This window comes from Copadichromis virginalis, linkage group LG23 (genome assembly GCF_057382275.1).
Source record: "Copadichromis virginalis isolate Kocher_CV1m ecotype Utaka linkage group LG23, C_Virginalis_male_GT1.1, whole genome shotgun sequence".
In the NCBI taxonomy this organism is placed as follows: Eukaryota; Metazoa; Chordata; class Actinopteri; order Cichliformes; family Cichlidae; genus Copadichromis; species Copadichromis virginalis.
In genome coordinates this window covers 7,870,134-7,890,343 of record NC_140639.1, presented here as the reverse complement: position 1 = coordinate 7,890,343, position 20,210 = coordinate 7,870,134, and the positions used below count along the sequence as shown (strand labels likewise).

General features: G+C 41.4%; 1 protein-coding gene across 2 annotated transcripts in view; it reads right to left on the bottom strand.

The window, feature by feature from the left end:
* Window positions 1–1,926: 1,926 nt before the first annotated feature.
* Window positions 1,927–20,210, bottom strand: part of plpp3 (phospholipid phosphatase 3) — a 28,193-nt gene continuing 9,909 nt past the window's right edge. The window contains exons 2-7 of one of the 2 annotated variants that reach the window (XM_085449856.1): window positions 17,552–17,706; window positions 13,979–14,071; window positions 13,176–13,363; window positions 13,023–13,080; window positions 9,413–9,589; window positions 1,927–4,012 (exon numbers count right to left, since the gene is read on the bottom strand). In XM_085449856.1, coding sequence (XP_085305982.1) covers window positions 3,884–4,012; window positions 9,413–9,589; window positions 13,023–13,080; window positions 13,176–13,363; window positions 13,979–14,071; window positions 17,552–17,706 — 800 coding nt within the window. In that variant the 3' untranslated portion in view covers window positions 1,927–3,883. Of the gene's footprint in view, window positions 4,013–9,412; window positions 9,590–13,022; window positions 13,081–13,175; window positions 13,364–13,978; window positions 14,072–17,012; window positions 17,171–17,551; window positions 17,707–20,210 lie in introns of both variants that reach the window. The other variant, XM_085449855.1, reaches the window with a different exon arrangement.

Sequence of the window (20,210 nt, the reverse complement as noted above, 5' to 3'; positions counted from 1 at the left end):
TGCATCATTGAAGTATAAACCTTTTGGAAACGGTGGAGGGGGAAAAAGCCTTGTTTTTAATACAGCCACCACACATTATTGAGTTTATCCAAATTAGGTTGTGAAAAGCTTTTATAAGACATTGGGTGGAGATATTTCTCAGCCCACAGAGGAAGACGTAATCCATTTAACAAGAGTTACAATGTCAACATTACCAAAAGGGTTTGACGTTCCAACAGTGATACAGAATTGTTCGCGTTTTAGAGGAGAGTAAAACAAGAGTAAAAAGCACTTACTTATTATTCATGTAAAACATGAGTAAAACATGAGTAATAAGTAAAAGTAAACAGAGCAAGAAGGATGTACTACAGCTTGCCATGGTGACACACACCCAGCACACTGAGAGAGAGGTACAGATCTGTGTAATGCCTTGGCCTCCCTGTGACAGCCCTCTGCCAGTTCTGCAGTTCTGCTCTGCTGCTGCCAAACACGACCACAACATGGGCCTCTTCGCCTCAGCAGCAGGCGCTCTACTATTACAGCCATGCATGGCTGACCCCAGGTCTACCAGCTGTTCACCAGCAGTATCCATTTGGTGCTATATTCTTTACAACTGACCTCAGACCAGCTGTAAGACAATACTTTACAAGACACTGAGGGGGGGAAATGCATGCCACAATAATGATGACATCAGTCAAGTGATGGCTCTGAATAATTGCTTTTCAACACTTTGGTCTCATTTAAGCACCAGTTATGCACTTTCTTTCTTTCTTGTTTTGTTTGTTGGCCATGTTGTGCATGAAGAAATCTGTAGCCTTTGCATTAAACACATATTTCTTCTGTCAAAAGCACACAGTGTTCTGCTCTACTCTTTTCTCTTTTTGCTTTGGAATAAACACAGACACGCACACGCACTTGATGACGCCAGCCTCTGAGGTCATGAACTCACAAGCACTTCTTCGGCCTTTTCTCAGCGTGCATTTTTATGTTGTGCCTGCATTCATGCAGAGTTATTGGCAAAAGAAAGTGGGCCAATGGAAGATACTGAGTATAACCTTAAAGGTGAGTCACTGTCTTACTGTGCACCAGCATTGATGAGCAATACCTAAATTGGTGGTGAAATACTATTTGCAGTAAATAAAAGTGACATTATGAAGTCACAGAGAGTTGGGGGATGGCTGCAATCACAGCATTGTGAGGCAATTCAAGCAATTAAATATCAGATTTTCCAATTATAGGGACAGATGGGTATCAGCTTATGTGTGCTGGCATTGAGATCAGCTATAATTCATGTAGCAGGACTGCAGTTTAAGGCAATTCATATCAAAATCAATAAACTAATTCTTGGTTAAACTACTCATTATCAGTGTCATTCACTATTATTATATATTACATGAATTGCTCCTGACTTGTACTTATATAGCACCTTTATACTGTAACCAAGCAGCCACTACTACAAGCCTCATACTCCCATAGATGTCTTGGAAGTAATTTGGGGTTCAGCATCTTGTACACTTAAGTACATGGAGTGGAGGGCCAGGGATCGAACCACCAATCTTCTGATTAGTAGATAATCTGTTCTACCCCCTGAGACGAGTCTTCCTCTAAATGTGTTTTCACTGACAAATTAACACTTCAACAGCTTCTTTTCTCATGGCTGGCCTCTCTGAAATGCACATGGTGACCCAAATCTTTACATAATTTTAGTTTATAGTCTAGTGAATGTCCAGTTCTGGGATACATCAGGAAATAATGGAACAGCTGACTCACATAGTTGTCTATGATGGATGCAGGAGAAATTGGCAGGTGTAAGAACTTGAGGATGGCCAGATGACTCAGTCTGGGCAGATCCTAAATGGCAAGCCTTGTGAACTGCCAATTTCAAATTTAAAAAAAAAAAAAAACATCAAATCCATCTGTCAGGGAAAACATACCAAACTCCAAAAGTGTGTTCATATGAGCTGTTTTTTTTATTGAAAAGCACATGTAATAAAGCAAAGTACATATAGCAGAAAAAACACCATTACTGCTATTTATTTTGTACAAAAGAGGACAAGACAATACAAAAATACTATGAATTTTAATACAAGTAGGGGGTGTATTTTTTAGCATATTACAAATGTAACTATTACAATCTACAATAGTTTATTTATCTAAATACAAAAATCTGTCAATCGATGCTTTTAAGCAGCATTTTGTAAAGAACACAGGTCTGTATAGTGGATATATCTAAACATGTTAAGAAACAATATCTTACAGGGTTAATTTTAGTGATCTATACATTATTTATATATTTATAAAAAAGAGAGAGTAAAATGATAGGACGGACTATACAATGAGAAAGATGTGCAACATGGCGGAGTGTGTTGTTGGAGGATATCTGAGTTGGCTGTAAATAAAAAGGACTTCTGTATGCTGTACTGTACAACTGTTAGTGATTACACAGGACAGGCTATAAACATACAAGGTTAAAGATGCTTCTTAGCAGAGAATAAAAATATTAGATCCACAGTTTTTATAACTCACCTGCTCTCAGACATACAGTGGAACACATTCACGCTTGTCATTTGACACAGTTTATCAAGAGGGGGCTCCTTTTCACAGGGCACATTCAAACGAACACACGCAATCACACTGACAACAAGCACGAGCATACCAAGATAAGAATGCACACGCACATGCAAACACTCGCACACACACTTTGAGAGACAGACATCCACTGCCAATGAGTGATTGAGTGGGTGAGAGCCCCTCCCTGCCAGCGGAAAGAGCCCAAATCATCCCAAAATAATGTGCCAGCTTTGCTGTAAATCACCCTCTGTGCATGGTAACAGACCACACCCTTTCATTCCACCCACCTATCACCTTCTGGTTTAGGAAGCTACAGAGAATAGCCCCATCACCAAGAAGTGGTGGCACAGCCACGCCTTTTGTACAGGCAGGCGGGTGCTGTGAGGTCTGCCCCCATCCTTCCATAGAATTTAACCCCCTTTACTTCATCTAACTCTCAAAAATGCAACATCCCGGGCTTGGGCCACTCTGAAATCCACTAAAAAAAGCTTGATGTGCTGATCTGGAGACAGAGGTCAATGAGGTCAGAGGGCCTGACTTTCCAGGGCCTAAGATTTGAAATAAAAGGACTCCTCTGTAGCCTGTTATAAAGGCCTACTAAGATCAGTGTGTGATCCATACAGTGGACTGTAGATACAGAGTTTCTATTATGAAAACTATGTTTCCCCCACATATGAAGTCTAGTATGAAACTACCAACCTGGGTTTGTTTTGCTTCTCGGAGTCAATATTTCTGTCTCATTATGTCAGCATGATCAAGATCTTTTCAGACAGACATCTCAGGCAGCAAGTGGTGATAATGGACAATGGAGTTAAAACAGTGCTATAAGTTATATTTTTCTATATTGTTATCATTTCTACGCTGCTAATTATTGCAGTAATTTCCTTCCCTTAGGTAAGGAAGTTGTTTTCCTTTGCTGTTCCAAGGCCACAGAGAGTTTGGGGAGGAAGCTTCACTGGAAATCCCTCTCTCCCTAGGCAGGGGGTTTGCCTTTTTTTCCACCCTTAGCTCTGTCTATCAAGTTATCATCTTCTTAATTAATTTTGTCTTTCAGCTTCCAATTCTTTTTTTTTTTTGTGCTCAAAAGGATGGGCTCAAATGCTGATTAGTAGTTATAGTAAATAATAAGTCTGGATAGTGAGAGTGGACTCTGAAGTGCAAATCTCAAATCTGATACCCTAGTCCACAAAGTGCCTCCAGCTGGGGCACTGCAAAAGGGCGGAGGATGCCATTCAACAAGCAGCAATTGTCTCTTGTCGCTACATTCTACTGTCCGATGGGAGGTGAGCAGTGCTGCGATTGGCTCCTCAGTCACAAGACGATGTGGGCTCCCTCACACCATGTTGTGGTGGTTGTTTCTCTCAATGATGTCAGATGAAGGGAGCAGCTCCTTCTTAATCGGGGAGGGCGGGGGTGTGGCCGGCTTCACCCTTGGCTTGAACAGGTCTGACACATAGAACACCTGGTGGACACAAAGTGAGATAAGATGTGAAAAGAGAACTAAACAAAGATTGGATTGTGTGCAAAAAAAAGTTTCGCAGTGCTGGTTTAATGCAAATGGCACACAGTGAAGGACAGCCAAGTTACTGTTTTAATTTACATATACCGTGTTTAACTTATCTCATTTGATTTGACTATGCTTTAGTCAGTCTTACAGAGGCATTTCAAGGATGTCTGATTCCAAGATATGTGTGAAGTATTACATTTTATTGTACAGCAGAGAAGTCAGCCCTCTATTGGTCGGATTAAGTTGTAGAATAGTTTCTAAAAGTGTAGATTCTGGTACAGGACCTGAGCTTGAAATATGGGAATGAATAAACGGTCTGGCTTGTAGATATCTGAAAAAGTGTGATGCTGGTAGACTGTATTTATTACAAAGCTGTTCAAATGATTCTAGTTAGGCTGACTATAAAAAGGTCCTTAAAGCAAGTTATTCCACTTTTGCGACACTCCATAAATATATTATCCTGATAGAAGGTTTAAAGACATGGACACAAACAGGCTAAGAGGGGAAAAGCCATGGAGATGTGGAGATGGGCGACTTTAAAGTGGCAGTTGGAGGGGTGAAATTAAGGAAAAGGCTGTTAAAATTCACGCGAGCAGCTCATTCCTACATCTACTCTGATCACATGCTGGATATAAATATAAATGTTTATTCTGGTCATAAACAATTGCTTCAGTGGGGACTGGTTACTTCTAGTTCTAGTTCTGTGACAAGTGGCATCATCCCAAGTAGAAAAATAAAGCATATCAATCCCCGCACACATCATCATGCTACTGTCAAACAACCAGCCACAGGGTAAAAGACAGATTTTTACCAAAAAAAGTACCTGTAGCTTTTCAAAACTTTACAAGGAAAAATTGCTTTTATAACCCACTAGCTTAAAAATTTTAAGTGCTAAAGTTGTGTACCACTAGTGCTGAGACATTTGAGTGACAGGTAGGGTGCTATCCAGGTCCCTAGCTGTCTTTAAGCTTTATCACAGCTAATTCAAGCCTCCAAACTGAACCTCTTGACTGTGTTTGTTATTCTGGTGCTTTCTATTTTCATTTGAGTTCAAGGCTCCAGTTTTGGAGACTGAAATTCTAGTATTTAGTTTGCATGTAACTTAGCATGAATTAGCAGGTATCTATGTCTGTGCAGTGCACGCATACAGTCTATGTATGCACCTTAGAACTACATCCTTTCATTCTTGAAATCAAGTCTTCAAAAGAGGTGTTCTCGAACCAGTGACTACATACAATCTATGCTCGATACAAGAATATTAACATGCACATGTATTTTCTTATGGGCGGGATGTTCTTGAGAAATGTTAAAGTGAATTTTGCATTATATCTTGATGTCCCAATGAGAAGTCAGGGGTATCTGCAGAATGCAATGTGGGCATCGGCTAGAAGATGATCTGCTCCTAAACCCAGGTTTTTTCTTTTTTGTTGGATGAGGAATGCCCTTTGTGGTTAAAAAGCATCTGTAATCTTGATACTTTTTAGTGACAAGGAACTCCCTTCTGCATTTCCTCCACCATGTTCAGTCCCAGACTGGCAACACTGAGTAATCTGACTGAAGGAAGTGATCTTAGTATTGCTCACTCTAATATAGGAGGGATTTAAAAAAAAAACAAAAAAACAAAAAACTAATTTGGTGGTGAATAAAGGAAAGGAGAAAAAAAATAAGAAAAAAAGCTTTACATAAGATCACAATGACATCATATGCCAAACAGGAAAATGGGGCAAGAGTGGACAGGAAGTGGGCCCATGGAAACTCTAGCCCACTGTATCAGTGGATTACCGTTTCCACTTACACGGAGCAGAGGTCAGTCATGAGCAAAACTGGCTTCAGCTGTGGACTAACACACACAAATACATGAAAGCACACACACATAATTGGCAGGTACAGCAGCTTTTCCTTCCATGATGCCAGTCCGGGCCGAGTGAATGGCCTGTGCGATGGAGTCCAGGGGGGAGAAGCTCCCATCAACACTAAACTATGTAAAAGGGAACCTTTACTGGGAACCAGCAGTACAAGGAAATAAAATGAATATTTCCCTCAGGGATTTTACATGGATTGGAAATGATGCTGTCATATGGAAATTGTCTCAAGGGACAAACAGTAGCCAGTTTAGTGTTCATCTGGGTTTTCTGCCCAAAATACTTGACATGCAGTCACTGATCTATTTATAAAACAAAAAGTGTCCCATTCTCCGCTATTTAAGCTTGATATTTCCAGACTATAAGGACACTTAGCGACATTTGATAGAAGGGCGATATGTAGAATGACACCTTCATAACAGATGGGTGCTTTCATGGACTTTAAATGGCCCTTGGTGTATACAACAGTTGGTTTGGGCACTGTGTCTTAAATGCCATATTATAAATGCTATGACTCATAGAGTGTTAATGGATATGCGGCCATACAGCTGAGGTGACTCAGAGATATGGGAAACTTTCCATACTTATCATGGGGATTTCTCATGGCCAGCTACATCAGGCCCTGTTGCTACATGATTCAAGACCAATCACACTTGACCTTGACCTACCCTGTTGGAAGGCTTATCATGACCACACCACTTCCTTTGCATAATATACACTAATGCACCTAAAGCATCTAGCCCCATTGTGCTGTATAGTGCATACACAGCAGTTTGGTGTTTTTTCGTGACAACTGCATAAAAAAAAAACTTTTGTACTTTTAATCGCATATCTTTACACACAGTTAAAAGCAGAGTCACACAGGAAGTTAGCTAAGTCAGTGTCTTCTATTACTTAGAAGAACCTGACATATATAAAATGTTTTTTATTAGTTTGCATGCACATGAAATCAACTTTAATTATATTATAACCACACATTTTCCATTTACACCAGAAGAGTTCGGAGGAGCAGCTACAGCTATTATACAACTGCATAATTCTAAGAATGTTATCAGTCAATGGCATCGTCTCACACTTCAAGCACGTATCTTACTGTAAATGTCCCTGAACAGATAAAAATTACAGTGTAGGCTATCTGGTGGCACAAATAGAATTCCAAATTTACATTTAGGTTATATCTGTTTACTTCCTGTTTCTATATGAGTTCATCGGGACCACACAAAGACTGCTTCGCTCTCTGAGCGCCTTGGTTTGTTTTTTCAGGGGGAGTTTTATGCCTGACCTGACGCCTTTTCGCAAATGACAACGAACTTAGAAAAACAAATAAACGCTGCCCCCTTCTTCCTTCCTCATCACAGCTGGTTCTTGTTGGATTCAGTCGCCTTGACCTTTATTACAACTCATATTGAAAACTGGGTCACTGTGTCTTATAGTAAGTACCAGGTGAGACAGTAATACTTCCTGTTGTGGTATTTTTAAAAACTATGGGTGTATTTAACTCAGAGACTTTATCTGTGTGCACAGACAACAGGGTTTAAAGCAGCACTTTACTTACAGTAAAGCACAAAGTAAAGTCTACAAAGCCACAGTATAACACATCACTACATCTGAATGTGTCCATAAACATTTGAATTGTTCATTTACCGGCAATCAGTGGGGGTGCACAGCGATGAAAGAATTAACTGTAGCCCATAACAATAACGTCCCGGCACAACACACATCTTTGCAGTGAGTCAGCTAAATTTATTTGGAAAGGAAGATGCTGTTTCACAGTATAACAGTATAACAGACTAGCAAGAAAATCCACTAATTCGTCTCATTTTTTCTTCACTTCATCAAGTCAGACCTTTGCGTATCATGAAGTGACTGGAAAATCACATTTTCATGTTGAAAGGTTCAGACTGGATTAATGGACTGCATACCATGAAACTCCTAAATTCTTTTACCTTCTTCATCATGATTATTCTTCATTTTACATTTACAAAAAATGATTAAACTTGTGTAGTTTCTAACTTAGAATCTAAAGATCTTAAAACTTTCTTCTGGCATCTGAAAGCCACACAGGCTTTACATCTTCTCTGTCCTGCCTCCACTCATCTCCTATCAGGCGCTTTCTGCTCCACTGCTTACTGAGAGGCAGAAAGCGCTGAAGTAAAGTACTCACAGATGTGTGTTTCTACTAAAACCTGGCAAATCAGAAGAGGCGTCACGGATTGTAAAAGTAACCTCACTGCCTTAATCGGCAGGGGTTTGACTGTGTGCGCATGTGTGTGTGTGTGTGTGTGTGTGTATACATTATATGTGTTGTAAGTATATGGACATGAATAATGTGTCTGTACGTCTGGATTAAGCTGTCTCTCTTCATGCAAAAGCAGAAAGTTTGTGGGATAGTTGAGTTGGATTAAACCCATGCTCATCCCAAGCCAAGATGTCAGACAAGGCTCTTCTCTAGTCACTTTCCTCCCTTCACTCCTCCCCCAAATTTGCCAATTCAGAGTTCAATGCGTATATTTCTAAAAAACATAATTTCTTTACTTGTCAAGGCTGATGTCGTCAGAAGGCTGCTCCCAGCTGGAGGAGAACTGGTTTCGCCAGGCCATTACAGTTATTGTTTTACTTGCTGGTTTCTGCTCATGAATTCTAATCCAGGTATTGAAGGACTGTGTGTTATTCTCTGTGTGTGTTTGTGTGAGTGTCTTTGTACATTTTAGCTCTGCCAAGGTCTGCTAGGCGCCACTACTGAGGTCTTGCTCAATCTTATGAACCTAACTTTCCACTTTGATGATTTGGATCCTGTCGAAAGGTAAGTGTGTGCGTGCGCGTGTGTGTTCATGTCTGTATTTTTGCCACAGGCAGCAGAGTTTAGCTGAGTCCTGCTGTGCTGATAGAACCAGAGCCACCAAATAAAAAACCCAAATAATTAACAGCCTCATTCCTGTTTCAAAGGCTAATCCTCTCTCCCCTCCCCTCTCTCTCTTTTTCTTTTTACACGCCCCCCCCCCCCCCCCCTTTTTTTTTCTTCTTGACCCAAATTCCATTTTCCTTGGCTCCATCTAGCTTAGTGTAATGACGAGGGTTATGAAAATCATCTGGCAACTCCTGTGACAATATGTCACTAAAGTAGCAAGAATGGCTGTAGAGTATGGAATCCCACCAAGAGGCAAAGATTCACTCCAACACACACACTCACGAACACACTTCTTAACTAGGGCTTGGCTCCAAGCAATGTGTTATTCATTAAAGGGAATCAGATTGTCCTCACTTCATTGCCTGCTCCGTTTCTCCTTTTACCAAAAGCAGAGAGAAGAAAAAGTGGAATAAGGAAGATAAGTTGAGGCAAACTTTATTTGAAGACTGCTTTGGTTGTAGGATCCACAATGATCAGTTATAGAAAAGGTGTAAATGTCAGACACTCTCCCTGTTTCTAATTATGTTGCATTTCTCGTATGTCTCAAATCGTTTGAATGTATTGTGTGGTGTTGTGTGAACTCACTATGCAGTAGGCCACCAGGGCTCCCTGCACAAATCCTGCCAGGACATCGGTCGGGTGGTGCTTGTGGTCGGACACGCGTGATAGGCCAGTGTAGAAAGCCATCATCAGCAAAGTGAACTGGAGCAATGGGCGGAGGAGACGAGCGCCACGCCATGTAAACCTGGACTGTATGTAGAACTGGAAGCAAGGAGGAGAGAAGAGAAGAACCAAATTTAATATGCAAAACTGTGCACATGCTCTGACATAAATTCCCTTCGACAAACAGAAAATGTTCTGTGTATTTGGTGTAAAACATATAACCTAAATTATCAGAAGGCAGTAATAAACCCTCACACACACCTGACTAGTTTTCATAAAAGACACTAAACGCTGCCTTTATAACCCTGCACCTGTGGTGTCTGTGTGTATATATTATTACTGTCTGAGAGGTCTAGACTGACTCAAAGTGGGCAGGCGCTTGCCAGATCCGTAGAGAAATACATACTGTCTTCTGAAACACACACACTTGACTGCATGAGACCCGGACATGACTGATTCATGGTTCAAGATCCCAGCTGTAAAAACAATACAACCACAGTATGCCACTGAACACACACACACACAAATACACACACACACACACACACACATATATATATACATACCATGCCATGCATGCTTCAACACTTGGGATGAACTCTTTACCCTCTTATAGTGCAAACAGAAGACAAAACGGATGCACCCCCTTACACTCCGCCTGCAGCCCATTTTCTGGGTCATGATGAAGACAGGGGAGAACCAAAACAGGAAAAACTAAATCCAAGGCCACTTTCAGTCACTTACACAAGAGCAAAGTCATACACGCTCTTGCTCTTTTTTTATCCACTTAACATGCACAGCGGTGAGGTCAGCCCAGGTTCCTCAGACATCCTGTGTTTCTCCACCACTCATACCCCTGACTTCCTGTCTCTCACAACCAGAGACAGAGGGCCTGGGAGGGCGAGCCTCAGCCAAGGTCTACCCAGCCTAGACCTCCATACTTGTGTCCTATAATCAGTCAGTCTAACAATTCCTGCAGACAGTGCCGGCCTGCAACCCCCAACCACTAGCCCTGGTAGGTGTGGACATAAAGCTCTCTCACATTTCCTCTACGACACCCTATCATTGTTCTTATCCTTACGATAGCTGAGGAAACGATCCCTCCCATCCCTTCTGTTCTTGTTCTCCTCCTCGCTGGCAGGGATGTTTAGACTTCAGGCTTCCTATACAATGGTTGTCAGGTAGTGAGTTAGAACTACTGATAAGAGCTTTTGACTGACGTAATGCACCTATGAATGAAACCTAGCTAAAAAAAAAAACAACTTTGCACAGCCTGTGAACCTTTTCAGTTTAACAAAGTTTTAATGAAGGATGTGGGAACAATAATGAAAACTTGAACTTAGTCAAAACATGAGATATTACAACCTACCAGTCAGTGTGCCCATATCTAATTCGAACACACTGAGGTAACCCAAATAAGCCAGTCCAAGCCTGGTTCAACACACTAAGTCACACAAAGCATGTGAGAGCATTCATGATCATCTAAAATAAAGTTCAGTGTCTCCTCTTTAAATCCAACATGACCTCTGCCTTTTTAACCGAGTCTTGTTCCCAGAATTTGTCTTGACTAGTTAGATATGAGGAAAATACCAACAAAACACAACAAAAGGAATAAATTCCCATGACAGATGGAGCCAAAAGCGACACAAAGTCTGGTGGTTTCTAAAGGAATCCAGTAAGATCTTCTCGCCTTGTCCCTCTTGCACCAATTCAGAGTGAATGTTAAATTAAAAAAAACATGAACAAACACAACAAAGTGAGAAAGAATTAGAAAGCAAGGTCTCGCTTTACATGCGTGCCCCATTCTCCTCTTTTCTTTTGGTTCACACCATGTTGTGGTGACAAATATTGTCTTTTATTTAACCACCAACATGCATTCTGGCCCAGAAACAGTGAGATATCGTATAGTCACAACTAACTCACGCAAACACTTCGTTTTCTCATTCTGAGAATACGCAGATGTTGAGTGTGCATTAGCCAAAACAAAAGATAGTTCAGTGGCACACACAAATGCACGCATATGCTTGTTTTCTGTGGCTGTGGTGTTGCTGAACAGCATGCCATGTGGTCTGCGCCAGTTATGGGTGTGCTGTCTCTGAAGCCTATGATGCTGTTAAGGCACAGCTCAAACCACATCAGTCAGAGATGCAGCACTGAGGCATGCTTGTCAGGAAATTAAGTGCTTCAACTTCACTAAATGCCAATTAGCAGATGAATTGAGGTTGTGAGAAAGAGGACGAGGTGGCAGCCCCAATGTGGAAATGACACTTTCAAAGTGGAAAGCGATGAGTGAGCGAAAGCACCAAAGAAAAGAAATATGTATGCCACTAGAGGCTTTGATGAGGAAAAAGGCAGCCTTGATAACCTATTTTCACTAGAACGGTTGTGCAAAAAGCAACATTTGCATATGAAGCTGTTCCATCTTCTATTTATATTCTATTCATTTAATTGTTTTAAGTATTGAGTATTAATCCCTGACATTAATTCTTATTAGCTACCACGTGTCCTCAACTGTCAAACTTCTATATTCTTCATATTCCTTTGGTTTTAATTTAGAGTTTGGCTCTTAGTGACGTCTACAAGAATGCATATTTAGGCAGACTTCAAGAGGGGACTTCTTTGAGTGGAAAAGCAGCAGTTTCCTTTTACCACTGCGTGGGCCTACTTTGTGGTCTTTGTTTCAGGACGGTTTTGTATTCAAAAACATCAACTACAAGCTGTTCTGCCTCTTTTCAACTCCATTCATATTTGGACTGATGCTGGCAGTCCTGAGTTTACCACAGCTGGAACATTGGTCTTTGACTAGTGTGTCACTGTGTGGTCTGGATGCAGCACATCTCCATTCCCTTGCTACTTTCCCCCTGCGTTTTATGCAGTTCTTTTCCTTCGTCTGACCAGAGTGCAGCTGTAGGTTCACCCAGAGGCTGGGAAATACCCACAGCAACCTCTCACTGCACTGCACTGCAATCCACTATAATACATGGGATATTCAAGTGTCTTCACTCTGAGAACCAAGACCACCTGGTAACCAGGCCAGCCAAATCCAAAACACTGACTCTATTCTTAAATCCCTGTAGCATACAAGGGAGATTAAAATTTGTGGTCTGTAAACAAAGGAAGAAAGGGAGATGATTGGGATGTGTGTTCGTGTGTGTGTGTAGCTTGAAATGCCTCTGGGGTGCTAAACCCTACCAGACACCCACAACAGGTGGACTGAGAGAAAGATGTGGAAAGGGATGAGTGAGAACAGGAAGTATGCATGCAACTGTTTTGAAGAAAACAGGTGGAGTGCATCCATCCTTCTCCCCAAGGAATTAAAAAAAGAGTATAAAAATGAGTGAGGAGATGAAGAAGAGGAGGTGGAGCAGTGGATAAGAACAATGTTTTTCTCTTTCTTCAAGCAGTAAATCCCCTAATCAGAGCCCAGCCTTGTTTCCATAACTCCATCTATGTGCAAATCATTGTTTCTCTGATTGTCAGCATATGTGTGCCTGCATGAATGTTAGAATATCAGAGCTTGATGGTTACTTACACACAGGTAGAGCATGGTGAATAACGAAAACGAGGCATGTCCTGAGAAGAAGGATTTCCTGTGGAGAGAAACCGTAACTTTTAAACTCTGGAGTACATTAATAAACATATTATATTCTGTTCATACTGTGTGTGCATCGTTGTTTACACAAACCTAGCTTCCTGTACTTCACTCTCTTCCCCAGTGCAGGTATAGTTGGTGATGTACCCCAATGAACAGTTAATAGTGGAGAAATTTGGTCTGCAAACATCTAAGAAGTGGGGTCTCATCCGACCTACAGACACCTTGGCAATGTCTGTGAATGACTGGCTGATGGCGCAGCCAAAGAGAAACACACCTATCTGCAAGATGACACACAACAGTGATTAGATAAAGCAGATGACTGTAACTGATTGTTAGATAAGAACTGTCTCCATTACTGTTGCTATGGTTTTAAGACTTCTACACTTACACAGCACAAGTACCTAAAACAATAATGCTGGCAGATTTATCGTACACAGGATATGAGTTTTTAAAATGTAGCATGCTATTCTAAGACCAAAAATTTTGTGGCTGATGTAAACGTTGTATCGCTAACAGATTTTAACAGCTGTTACTAATTATGTCTTCTGAGTAATTCACTACACTCAGTACTGTTTTTGACTTCCTCAAGAGGCTGGTCCAGAGACCACAGAAAGGTCTCATATCACTTCAGTTATATTGCACTGAAGGTTTATAATATTTTTTTGTGTTGATGCAAAAAAACATGTTTCCTATCCCACTTTTGAGATAATGTTTTAGTTCCTTCAAAACATTCAATAGCTGTTATTAGAATTTACAGTCGACTATGTGCCTTACATAAAAATTACATACATACAATGTTAGGTTTGGCAATAAAATTGAGATGTTTAAAAAAATGCTTTACTATGTAAGAAATTATTAGAACACGTATGATGCCAGTCAGATGCAGAGCTGACCTGCTTGTAGAGAGCTGCAACGTAGGGATTCCCCACAAATGACTTTGTTCCTTGGTGCAGCTGGTGAATCCTGTAGCATTCTCCAATCACAATCTAAAAGGAACATTTTTTTCAGATACAGCACACAACACTCATTACAATTTTTTTAAGACGTTGCCGAATCAAACAGCACTACATTAGTTTCAGACACATAAAACCATGCAATAAAATTGTAACTTTTGAGTTATCATGCAGGAAATCTAACTCAATTCCAGGTTGAAGTAACAGAGAGATTATGAAGGATGTAACAGACAGGAAAGACAGGACAATAAATGGTGCAAAGTCACACATAAACAAACATAAAAGATGAGCATGGCCTGCCTTTCCCTCAGGCAGTTTGAATATGATGTGAATGTGAGCAAAGGTTCAATGATATGATCCGGTCTTCCACGTCGGATGTAAAGAATAAAAAAAGAAAGTGAACGTCAATGAAAAAGGAAAACAGGTATCTATATAATTTTTTATGGAGCTTTAGTCCAGTGAGCTAATTGTGAGTCCTGTGGTAGTCTAACCAGGAAATGCTGAGTAGAGGTAAGGCCCATTGAAAAGACCTCATCTATACTGAAGGGGCTTGCGCGCCAAGTCATGCCTTGAGGCACAAAGATGTCAATAAGTCTGTACCACCTGGGTTCCTGGACTAATAGACCAGTTGCTCTTTCCTTCTTCTTCCCACAAAAGGCTTTAGTCTTCTGATTAATTTCTTTAAAAAGTATTTACCTGCACATCGTTATGCCTGCAGACATTGTGAATGTAAACAGCACTATGTGCACAGATGAATGTGCACACATTCACACTGCCTATGGCAGTCTTTCCACACAATGTACCCTCGTATTATTAGCTTCTTTTACTGTGTACATGTACTCTTTGTGTGTGCTGTTAATCTTGACAAACACATCTATTCTGGGTATTAGGTGCTCAGCTCAGCTCACAGCCAGGCAAAATAAACGTGGTGGTGTACTGTATGTTTGTCTGTGCTATTGTCATTGAATTACTCAGATCAGAGGTGGAGATTAAAACCACAGGAGGCTAATACAGGCCACAATTGTTTATTTTTGTTGCCAGCATTCAAATCTCTTCTCTTGTTTCTACCCCCTGTCTTAGTTTATATATCTGCTTGTATAGAGCATCTCTGAGTATCCCAGAGAATCTAATCTTTTTTTTTTTAGATCATCGTTATGCATGGTAACTCATAACTTCTAACTGTTGAAACAGAGTCTGCCAGACATGAATCTGTCTGACCAGCAGGGCTATTGGGATTTTCCTTTCAACAGAGATAAACAAGAGACCCAAGTGGAATCTGCTACCACTGCATGTATATATGTGCATATATGCGTATCCATGTGCCTGTGCCAGCATGGGAGACAGCGCGTGTGTTACAGGAATGGTGTCGGCATGGCAGTAGACGCCACTAATGGAATACAGCTGTGTAAGACACGCCAGCTTTGCCCACACGTGAACATGTGAGGGAGCTAACTAACACAAGAACAGGGTCCTGGATCCAATAAGCAGAAGAGCTGAGCTGGTCCAGCGTGTACGTGCGTGGGCGCCCACTAAGTTGATGGCACAGAGGCGACAGCGAAGCAATGTTTCAGTCTGGGAACTTATGAGGGGGCTGTGCCACATAGGAGTCTGGGGGCTGTAAAGATCATTTAGCTTGACCACGTGGCAGTAATTGTCATGCACCCCACCACAAGTCATTATAACATGTTTCCACTAAACTTGACCCCCTCTAATCTGCTGGCACAACACCAGAACCATTCCCGTTTTCTGGAGCACGGTTCCAGTCATGGGAATTTCATGCTGTTGCTAACTAGTGAGACGCTCGAGGCTACCAGTGTGGTAGCGAACAGAGCGCTGACATATTTACCAGTAGTAATGTACAGGGCACAGAGGGCACGGAGTCAGCCATGAGAATGGAGTAAGAGCTCATAAAATCTCTTTGGTATTTGGCATGCAGGCATCAACACACATATACACCAATATACACTTCCTAATATCGCTTGGGGGGCCTCTCACTACCGACTGACTCACTCACTTAGTAAAGTAATAAAATGCAGGCCATTATAAATGGCTTGGAAAAAGCTCCTGAAGAATGAAGTATTAAGAAGAAAGCATTATAGAATGGAGGGGGAAACAAAAAAGCACATTTAAAGGAAAAAACTGGAGAATTTTAGATAACACTGCATGATAAAAACAAAAATTTGATGAAGGCTCTATGTTAGGTTTGGGACTATGCGTTTTGGTTTCTTAATGATTGTTTTCTTTTGTCTTATACTTTAAATCCAGCTTCTGTCTGCTCTACCTAAAACACTGACTCACTCCCCACCAAGTTCAAGAAGATCCCGTGTTAAAAGATGTAGATATTTTGATGAGTCATCTTTATATAATCTTCATTCCAATATTGACCAAAATGCATTATTTGTTGCAATAAATAAGCAGCCCCACCGATCTCTGTACTTACTGGGGATATTAACCGGATATCAATTTTGCTCCATAGGAAGGAATCCACACCTTGAGACATCTGGTGTATGTTCTTAGCTCTCCAGTTGACATTGTGAAGCTACAATCTGCACGATTATGACTTAACAAGAGAATACCGCCTATTTACTATTTACAATACTGAAGCAGCGCGGAACTTCCGTTGGTCTCTGATAGCTGCCTATGGCTCTATGTGAAGAGCCACTTGTGACAGGGCCAAGGTGCTAATCCGGTCCAGACGATCTGATTTTTCTTTACTTTCAAAGATCTTTAGTGAAGATCTTAGTTCAGTTAAACTATATTCATAGATTAAAAATCCACTGAGCTATAAGACCTTTTGCTTTTTGGAATGTCAATAAATGTATGATGTTTCCAGAGCCAAAGTTAAATAATTTAGACCTCGACGTTAACCAAAATAGCCATAATGATGATTTTTGTCACAATTGAGTAACCCTACTATGACGTATCTAAGAGTTTTACAAGGATTAAACCAAGGGAGGTGTAAAGATCGACTTACGGAGAAGATGCCAATAAGAATGCCAACACCACAAAGCACAGCATCACTAATGGTCTCTCCCTCTTTTCGCGGGTACCGGATGGACTCGTCCGAACAGTAAAACCCGCGCTGGTACGGCTGTATGGTGCTAGTCTCAATGATCAGGAAAGGCAGGCTAGCTACAAAAGACACAAAGAGAGAAGGACAGGAAGAGGGAGAGAAGAAAGAAATAATAAAAGCACCAGGTCAGTTACACAGACACAAACAGGAGAGAACGGCGGGAGCACAAGGAGCATGCCGGCACTGGGGATCATGGGATAGCAGAAGTGGTTGGGGCTTAAGGAAGTCAGGTGGACAGCTTAGAGCAAAGGAGTGACTGTTTTCCAAAATCAGATGCACTTGCAGCTTCAGAAAAAAGTTATATAAGCCTATCTAAACTTTGGTAGAGCTTATGTAGCAGAGTCACTCCTTCACAGCCACCTTCATAAACCTCAAGCCCTTCCTATTTCCGCCTTCAGAGTTTCCCATCGCCAAGTGCTTTTTATGTCGGATGGACTTACGGACACCGCAGGCAGTGTCAAGCCAACAGAAATGAGGACTGAGGAAGGTACGGTGCTTCTCTTGTAGGGGTAGTACAGGCTGGAGTCGCTGCAGTAAAACCCCCTGTGGTAAGGACGAATAGCGGTACGATGGAGTACCAGGGCTGGCAGCATAGCTACACACAGACATACACAAACACATGGATAGCTGCATGAACCTATGCAAATACATGAGCCGACTCACAGTCACATCTAATACGGGGAATCATACTGTCACATAGCTCAGTTTACTTACCTGTAAGCTGAAGAGAAAGTATGATTAGAAAACAAATTAGAAGACAAAAACCTTTCACAGGTGTGTGTGCTCACAGTAAACAGTCTGTTTACTCGACAAACTGTCTCCTGCTGCTCTAGTTGACAGTGCGACAACAGGCCATTGAGAACTGAGCTTTATCCTGTAGCTTCACTCATTCCTCACAGAGCAAACACACACTCACACTCAAGGCTATTGGTTCATTATTAAAGAAGAAAGAAACCAATCAACAGGGGGATATTGTCAATAAAGTTTGCATAGTTTTAGGGAAAAGAGTTTCAAAATATCTAGTAAAGAAAAAGAAACATTTCTGGGACATCCCTCTTGTACTACTCCTTTAACACTCCATAACAATCTAAAGAATTTCACAACTAATAACAATGCAGGGCCATGATTAGCCATTAGTAAAAATTCATTTTGATGTCTGCTTTCCTAACCAGTCTCACACACATGGACTAATATACTCCTGACAAGGGGGAAAAGAAATACACATCTCCAAATCAAAGCAATACAAATATAGGCATGTAAACGCTGGCTGGGACTTTCAAATTCTTCTTTGAGGGATTTAAAAATGTGTGAATACCAAGAAAAACAAAAGAAAGCCCACCCAAATCTGGAACATTTTTTGCATAAGAACATGTTCTCATGCAAAATGTGAGCTATGTGTTCACAGTTGCTCATAAATAGAGAGAAGTCAAGACAAGAAGGTGTCCTGAAGACCCACATCCAAACACACCAACATATACATTCAATGTCAGACTGCTCAGAAAGTAGTCCCACATGTGGTTCATGTGGTTAGCTCACATCATGGTTTCCTTTGATGTTTTGGTTTAAGATCCAGGTCTACTCATGAATGCTGCTGAGAGCCACAGCTGTCTTCTCGCCAGTGATGGGTGATGAAGATCATGTTACCGGTCTGTACTGAGGAGCACAGCACTCAGATGAACTTCACGCAAACCTCAAAACACACATTCTTGTGCATGCCTCCGAGAGAAGCACACTCAGCTTTCAGACTTGCATAATGAAACCAAAAGAAGACAGTGTTGTCTCAGGTGCTCGCCAGATCAATGTGTATATGTTTAAGCCATGTAATATAGCTACAGTCAAGAAAAAAACATTTTTTCTTGATTTTATGCTGTTTTGCTTCCTCTGAAGACAAATTTTGCCAGCAGAGTTTAAAGCGTTTTTGTATTATTATAGCTGATTTTAGTGTGAATTAAGCTCTTTTTCTCATTGACTCTCTTTCCACTGGTCAACATAGGTCAGCAGATGTAATGGTCACTGAAGCAGACACCTGCACAAACAGCATGCAGAATTCATCAGGGCACTGGTGGGCCCACACAAGGCTAGCCCAGGCTACAGTGGTGTCTGAGAACCATGTTGTGCATACAACAGGAAGAAGGAGATGTGGGTGAGCACAGAATTGCCCAGGCAAGGCAGGGCGGGACGATCAACACAACTTAAGATGAGGAGATTCCAGCGTGTTTCTGTTCATACAAGACTTTCAGCATAATCTGCCTGGGAACTTGGCTACAGATACTTTAAACAAAGTGAGAACCGTCACATGTTAACTCTAGGCATAAACTGGGGTGTGTTGGGTAAACAGTCAGCCTGGAAAATAAAACATTTCCAAAAATCAGTTTCTGGTTTCTCTCACAGCATTCCCTGTTTTTCCTGGGGTTTTGTGTTTTTCTTCCCCCTTCTTTCCTGTCTTTCTCCATCCTTCCATGCTGGCCTGCTTGTGGAGGGAGGATTCACATGCTAATGAGGAGGCATGAAAGAAGTTCATGGGCTTAACAGACACACTCAGACAAAAACACACAAGCTAACCAGTGCTTAAAGGCTAAACCGATGGGAGAATACCATGGGAAACTCGGGAGTTGACCAGCTGAATGACTGAAAAAGTAAAGCGAGATTGAGCAATTGAACACCTCGACACTACCTATTGAGAAGTCATGAAAGCCTCTCTGTCTGCCTGCTGCACAGCCTTGAGATGCCAGGCTCTTTTGCGCTGCCCACCCACCCCTCCATGCTGTCGCCCTTAAAGCACCCTGTATGTTGGCATTCTCCTCATACCACAGTCAGTCCATGAAACTCTCAGCACAAATTCAAAGGCGCACCAGTGTTAACCCTATGTCACATCTGAACCTCCTCTACAAACAGTGGCGTGAAGATATATGACCCCTTTTCCCCAAGAGCAAATGACCTTCGGGAGACCTGCTGACCCACAGAGAGAGGAAAAGTGGTGGAGGAGTGTCAGAGGAGGGAAAAACCAAGACAGAAGGGAAGGAAACAGAAAGAAGTGGGATGGGCTTTAGCAAAGACCTGTGGTGCATCACTGAATTAAAAAAAACAACTGCTTTACAA